The sequence below is a fragment of the Salvelinus sp. IW2-2015 genome, unplaced genomic scaffold, assembly GCF_002910315.2.
Source record: "Salvelinus sp. IW2-2015 unplaced genomic scaffold, ASM291031v2 Un_scaffold1378, whole genome shotgun sequence".
In the NCBI taxonomy this organism is placed as follows: domain Eukaryota; kingdom Metazoa; phylum Chordata; class Actinopteri; order Salmoniformes; family Salmonidae; genus Salvelinus; species Salvelinus sp. IW2-2015.
The window spans coordinates 295,077-302,830 of NW_019942868.1; the positions used below are offsets into that span (position 1 = coordinate 295,077).

General features: G+C 39.6%; 1 protein-coding gene across 1 annotated transcript; it reads left to right on the plus strand.

Annotated features, from left to right (window-relative positions):
- The first annotated feature begins 674 nt into the window (after window positions 1–674).
- On the plus strand, window positions 675–7,747 carry LOC112070607 (uncharacterized). The gene is made up of 6 exons (XM_070439049.1): window positions 675–1,039; window positions 5,003–5,190; window positions 5,432–5,586; window positions 5,849–6,312; window positions 6,460–6,668; window positions 7,041–7,747. Exons 4-6 carry the CDS (start codon window positions 5,982–5,984, stop codon window positions 7,293–7,295), a joined length of 795 nt encoding a protein of 264 aa, XP_070295150.1. The 5' UTR covers window positions 675–1,039; window positions 5,003–5,190; window positions 5,432–5,586; window positions 5,849–5,981; the 3' UTR covers window positions 7,296–7,747.
- The last annotated feature ends 7 nt before the right edge of the window (window positions 7,748–7,754 follow it).

The following is a 7,754-nucleotide window of genomic DNA, read 5'->3' on the forward strand; positions in this document are numbered from 1 at the left end:
GGAGAGAGATTTAATCTTCTTATTGTTTAGATTGTCACAGCAGAGTGTACATGATCCTGGCCATTTTGAAACGCCTAAAAAGTAGATTGTGCTTATTTTTGGGCTACATTGAACCATATCGCACACCGTAGTTTAAAAACTCAGTGGATAGTGCTAAAACAATGACATCATATCTGAATTCTGTCATCTTTATACACTTTTGCCGTTATCTGTAAGGTCCCTCAGTCAAGCAATGTTTTTCGAACACCGATTCGACCACAAATACCAGAGATATTTTCCAACTCAATATTAGGAAGGTCTTCCTAATGCTTTGTCCACATTTGAAACTAAATCAAACCAACCGTGACTGTTATATATTTTCTATGAAATGACATGTAGTATTACAAAGTTACTTCAAACTGTACAAATTATGMWATAATTATTTTGACATTAAACTTCTGAATTAGGGMGTTCGTTTAAACTGRCCTGGGTGGCGGGAGTTCACACAGRGAGAACTTGGATTGCATTAGCTTTGAAACTGGGCTGYCTCCTACAGCGCTAACCCAATACTGAATGGTMAGTACAGCTTCTTCATTGCAATAGGCCAATCGAGATCATCTAAGAAATGTAGGTGTGCACGCAGTAACTTGTCAGGTGTCAGTAGTGGGTGCGTGTTTGCGTGTGTGTGTGCGGGCGTGTGTGCATGTCTTCATCACCAGTTGAGAAATGTAACTGTCCATTCATTGGTGTGTTTCATGGAACCGTCTGTTTGTTGACAAAATGCCAATCTCTTGTACTTGGGAAATTATTGAGAATAGATAACAAATTCTTAGCCCAGCCCTCACAGTTTGCAATAAAAAGGCCTAGTCTGACACATTGATCCCTACCACACTGAAGGCAGAGATTGTTAAATCATTGGTGAGATCTTTCATCGTTGTATTCTAACCCGTGAAACATCTTTGATCTTGCAGCTTAAATCAATTATTCGCTTTTGATAATTTCTTCAGTAAAATTGAGACTTGAAAAATAAAACACTCATCAATCATGTCATCTGATACAGGTAAGACCTCACAGATTGTCAAAGTTGTACATATTGTACAAATTGTCCCCTTTGTCTGCAATTGATGAATGTCTATTTGCCAGACCATTATGATAGAAAATGAGGATGGTATGATCTGGAGATCTATGATATTCGTGACATTTGTCTACAAGATCGTGTAATTGTCACGATCGACAAAGGGAGAGAAAGCGGACCAAGGCGCAGCGTGTGAAAAATACATCTTCTCTTTATTTAGAAGATGAACCAACGAAGCAAAACAACAAATCGATGACCGTGAAGCTATAACCGACTAAATGCAAAACATGCAACCTTGACACAGACCTAGACCTAGACACAGACTTAGACAATGACCCAACAAAAACATGATGCCTATGGCTGCCCAAAATATGGCTCCCAATCAGAGACAAATGAAAGACATCTGTCTCTGATTGAGAACCACTCAGGCAACCATAGACATACCTAGAAACCCTCACTAAACCATAGACATACCTAGACATATTCACTCAACACAAAACCACACACAAAACCCAACACCCCCTTTACCATATAATCACCCAAAACACAAACATACCCCATGTCACACCCTGACCTAACTAAAATAATAAAGAAAACCAAGAATACTAAGGCCAGGGCGTGACAGTAATAGTGAAGGCTATGTCTGGCTGTCAAGGCTGTCAAGGGGAGGGTAATGTACTTTGTAATTGATTAAATGTATTATATTTTTCAGTGTTTTATAATTAGTTGCTTAATATATCTCAATGTGTGACTGATGTCGCCCCTCATGTGTGCGCGATTTTCCGTGGACAGGACACGCAAGATCAAGTGCGCCTATAGCCTCATTTTAAATAACTCAAATCATCAATAGCCTATAGGCTGTATGAAGTACATTCTCGGAGAAACACACGGCAAAGTTATATGTGTAAGAAAATGAAATTCCTAAATATGATATAATTTTTAAATAGACTTTAAATACATATTGATAAACTACATTACAGCTAATACATTGAAATACATTTGCAAACAATTATTGAATGAATACTTTCTGTAGGCTACAGTACTATACCGGAAAGTATTCTTCAGCTACATGGGATCAATAGATTGTTTTAAAGAAAGTAGCTACAGTTGCAAAGAGAAGACTAATCTGTCTAGTTCGGCTACCAAAATATTTGATCAACTCCCAATATTGAGCGAAGAGCATTGTTTACAAAGTATCTTGAGAGATAAGCTATCGGTACAAGAGCATCTTCTGTCATGGATCTTTTAGTATGTAGTTATTTTTTTATTAGACTCTCTTATCCAGAGAGACTTGCAGTAGTGAGTGCATACATATTCGTACTTGTTCCCCGTGGAAATCGAACCCACAACCCTGCGAGTGCGCATTTTCAATATCTTCATCAATGGTTGAGTCAGTACCACTGGAAAGCTTTTTTAGGACAATAACTTATTCTTCATATTGTACAATCTGTGTCTCCCCTCTTCTCGCTGGCCTAGGACTGCATTCAAGACTAGGTCCTGTCATATCCGTCATTGTATGGTATTAAAATATTCTGCTAATGTCTCCAGTCAGGTAAAGAATTGCATGAACTTCGTCGTTTTTAAAAGGAAAAAAATGTGCCTACGCAAATGCGATGATAAAGCACATGGTGTTAGCAAACGAATAGCCTTTCTCGTAGGACTATTTTGTTTCGATCAAAACATAGACCTACAGTATATCCTGCTGTATGCGCTCTTGAGTGTTGGCCGCATGAGAAAAAAAAGCTTAACCCCAAAAAATACTGAGGAKGTGTTTTTGGTGTAGGCTAACATATTAWAGGCCGAATGCTACAGTAWATAAGCMCTACTATTATATTYGGTTCTGTTATGTAAAATACKAATKAATYATTATGTGAACATGCGAGACAATGATTCAGCTTTGATCTAACTTCACTAAAAGAGCACCATTGTGAGAAGTGATCATTTTATATTTGTAATATTAATAATAAGTGATGAATAGGACTATTAGGCATAGGAAACAGATCTTGATCAGGATTATTTTACGCGATTTAAGCGCCCGTCGAATCGTAGTGGTTAAAGGACAGCACCATAACCAAGTGGTCACATATCATTATGGGTTCCACCGCGCAAGAGGGCTCCGTGGAGTTTGATAAATATCAAGGTAGACATGCATGCGGTTAATTTGGATCCTAGATCTCATTGGTATTTGGCTGGCTGCTGCAGCCTGGTCTCAAATCCTTTCACATTATTCTGTATGTAAATCCAAGACATGCCAGTTAATATGATGTTAGGTTTCGTATGGTATGCATACATTTTTGGGATGTCCAACAGCCATTTCGTATGATATGTTACGAATTACAATTCATATTATATGTTACAAATGTTCAAAAAATAAAATATGTTTCGAATTTGCAAAACGTATAATATATTACAAATTCTAACCAGGTGGTTAGCTAGCTGGCTAATGTTAGCTAGGCTAGGGGTTAGGGGTTAGGGTTAAGTTTATGAGTTAGGTTAAAGGGTTAAGGTTAGGGGAAGGGGAAGGGTGAAGGTTAGGGGAAGGGTTAGCTAACATTCTAAGTACTGTAGTTGCAAAGTAGCTACAAAATAGTAATTCATTGAAAAGTTGCTGATTAGCTAGAATGCTAAAGTTGTCCGTGATGAGATTCAAACTCGCAAGCTTTGGGTTGCTAGACATTATCGTTATACACCCACCCATCCACCCTGACCAACCACTCCATTTACATTTTTGCCTTATGTAACCATCTGTCTTGTGCAACCATATCAATCATAACATAACATACTATTTTGAGTGTCCCGGATTTAGTTTACTATGTTACGTGTAGTCTATGAGACCAGGTGGATCAGTTTGTCTGCATACACAATAGAGGTGGTAGTCTATGTTTCTGTAAACTATAAGCCACACAAGGCCACACAAGGCCCAAGGCCCGTCACACATTTATATCCAGCCTGCGCAATGATTTGGGTTGTCAATTCATTGTGACCCGCTTCCATACCACCCGTGATGCGCTGCACTACAAGTCACAGCAAGCACTGCCAAAGTGCTGCATGCCAAATGTTTTCAAAGCTTGACAAGGAATAACCAAAAAACAAAACCTGCAACAAAACACCATGCAAAGAAAAACATGTAGGCCTATTACAGCACCATTTGAGCAGTAGCCTAGGCTGGCTACTCAACTAGACCTACAAGAGGTTTTGAGTGACCATACAGTAATGCTGAATTCAACCGCACTGGTGATCCATGTGATGTCAAAAATAATAATACATGTTTTACATTTAAATGTTACAACAACCAAGCTCCGTTTTTGTTATTTGGAGTTATTAAAAAAGTTTTGAATAGGGTCGCAGCATGTATGCACATCTGCAGGCATAGTAGCAAAACAACCGCTGTTAGAATTTTCTGTCTTTGTTCTTGTTATGTCTAGTTTGGCCCATTCAAAGTGGTCAAGCCTCCGAACGACAGGCCTCTGCACACACCCCTACATTTATTCATCATTCACGCCACCCGCCAGAGAGAGAAGACACTATGGTAGTACTATGTCCCTGCTCTGTAAAAGATCAGCTCTGAAAAAGATCTGATGTGAAAAGATCTGATGTGAAAAGATCTGATGTGATGGGTCAAAATATCAATTAGTGGATAAAAAATCAGAATTTGGCTGCCAAGAGCTCCATGGTCATTGATAGTCCATTGTAGGTGAAAAACAGCATATATACGGCTCTGGTCTGTCCTAGGAGTGAAGGTAAATAGCTGGCACGTTCTCTGCTATCTACCTTGTTTCTATCATTATTTTGGGTAGAGGGACTTGTTTATTTTTCAAGCGTTTAGGGAAAATATGTCAAAATATACAGTATTTTGCTTAAGGGAGGATCAATTTTATTTCAGTCCCTAACCACTCATCACAACCTACTCCCGTGTGTATTGAATGTTGATGTTTTCTTCCCTTTCAGCTGTAGTTCCATCCAACCATCAAATGGACAGCCCAGATTTCATTAGATACCTGCTGCCTGCTGCAGAGAAGACAGCCCTGCTGTACAACATCTCCTACCTGTGCCTCCCCTCTCTGGAGAGAATCATCAGAGCCAATGCTGTTGAGACCCAAATGCTGTTCTCCTCCTCTGAGGCTCTGCTGCTGCTGGTATTTCAATCTTACTGTTTCTATCCTTGTAAACTCTGTTAATTTATCATTAGATAACCTATTTTAGACGATACTGTGGTGTTTCTAGCCCCGTAAACTCTGTTCATTTATCATTAGATGACCTAGCTTACACTATACTGGTAAACTGAGGTTATTTGTTTTTACGGCAGTTTAGTTATGCTAATGAATGGAAGGTAGGACATCATTGACTATGTACTATGTGACATGTTCTTATCAACAGTGTGTTAGCACCAGTGACAACATGGTCAAGACATTATTCCCTATGCTGAAGGCTGCTGTGACGAAAAATAATCCGTTGGTTGCCGTCAAATTCCTGGCGAAGGCCAATCAGTGGATCCATGATATCATCAAAGAAGTTTAAAAAATAGTAGATGAGTAAGCCAATATAAATGTTATAGAGTGCATTCTGTTCAGCCCTGAGTGGGGATTAAGCTAGCAGCATCAACACACACAATTGGAAGCCAACCTTCTTAGCAAGCAGAGCAAGAGAGTTTTACATTCCCTACATACACCTTAAACATTACACATAAACATTCAGATCATACCACATAGCAGGTAGTTATAGGAAAAATATTTCAATGTGTTGACAATGAAATATGTTAAATATTTGATCATGTTCTCTCACTAAATTATTTAGCTACAAGAAACTCAACATTGGGGTGGCGACTGTCACCAGCGATGTTATTTCCACTAAAGAAGAAACAGAGGACAAGAAGAGAAAGCTGACCAATGAAGAGAAGAACCTGCAGAATGTTGTTAAAGAATACAATATGAAGCTAAGTGGCATCCAGTCATCTCTGAATGAGGTCAATAGAAAGATCACCGATGCTGATACGGAGCTGCGTGAGTTGGTTAACGGCATTGCCAGTAGAAACAAGAAGTTTGGCATAGTGGCTGCCGTGGTTCCCTTCCTAGGATTGATCATCGATGCTATCCAGAAGGGGGTCAATAACCCTGGAGATAGTGCAGCCATTGAGTTGGCCAAGAACAAGATGAATCAGCTTCAGCAGGACAAGAMCCGTTTGAGTAAGAACGAGTGGGAGGYCCAATCGGAGGTGATGAAATCCCAGATGGAGCTGACCAGAGCCAAATTTGACCTGGGTAAGGAAAGRCATTAAGGACTCCACTGCTTTGTACATGGTGGTCATTCCTTTCTTTCATGACATTGCCTCTGCTATTGGGGAACTGAATAAGACACGAGGTAAATAAGAGGTATGTCAATGCTGTTGCTTGTATTTGTTTTTCCAGGTTCTGTTCCTGATCCTGTCCATCTGGCTGAGGTTCAAACCTGCCTGACCCGGATCCAGAAGATTCTGCTGCAACTCAGAAGCTTCTGGGAGAAGATCGGAGTGATGGTGACCAACCTGCAGCAGAAGACCTTCGCTGGGGAAGACCTGATTGATKTTCTCYCAGMTTTTRAGGAGGAGTTCTTGGATTCCTTRCAAGTAGCTGAAGAGGTGAATTAATACATTTTCTCTGCTGGCACTCTGCCAGAATAATGTATCATTGTTTGTACTTCATATCATTACTTATGTGAATTATCCTGCTAAAGGGTAATGTAACTCAAAAAGGGCTAAAATCCTTTTCATACAACAACACCACCAATTTAAGGCAACAGCTTTAAAACCTAATAACATCTAATCTAATCATCAAAATCACAAGGATATAGGGTAAGTTAGGTCAGCATTTCTCAATCCATTGATGGAAGGCTTACTGTACATGGTGGGCAAGAACAAAAATGTGTCTCCCAGGAACGGATTGAGAAACTGAAGGGAATCCAACCTTGACTGAGACCATAGCTAATTTCTCTCTCTTGGTTTACCCCATAGGCTTGGAAGATGTTTAGTGGGAGATGCCAGAGCGTCATGGGCATGTTTAGTGTCCAGTCGAAGGATGCCTACAAGTTCCTGGAGACCAGTCCATCCTCGCTCACCCAGGAAGAGTGGCAGGAAATGTATGATGCTGTGACAGCCAAACTGCATTCCTTCTACCCTGCCCTCAAGGCCAAGCAGGCCCTTGAGGACCAGCAGGCCATTGAGGACCAGCAGGCCATTGAGGACCAGCAGGCTGCAGAAAGTAACTAATGTTTGCATCCACTGTCACCAGGTTAACATTCAAATATATTTTTTTGTTGGTCTTATATTGACATTGGTGACAAGTAGGATTTGTGGGCATAATTAATAGTTCACATGCTGTTATGAGTAACTTTCCATTATTTAGTTTTTCATTGTTGATTATTGTGTTGCGCTTTTATTAGAGCTCATCATCTACTATGCTAACAGTATAATACCAAACTGGCTTTTGTTCACCTATCTTCTTGGAGTATACTAATGTTGTTGGTAGCAGGCAGGTTTTAAGGCTTCTGGTCTGTTCAAAGACTTCAATAGTTTAACTTTGTGCAGAGCTTTCAGGAATATGAACTGATCTATATACATATGTATACGCTACAGTATTCATAAGTAATCATGTATAATCACAATGTGTGTTTTTGGTATATCAGTATGTCAGTTTCAATATACTATCATGTATAATTAGTTTAGAGC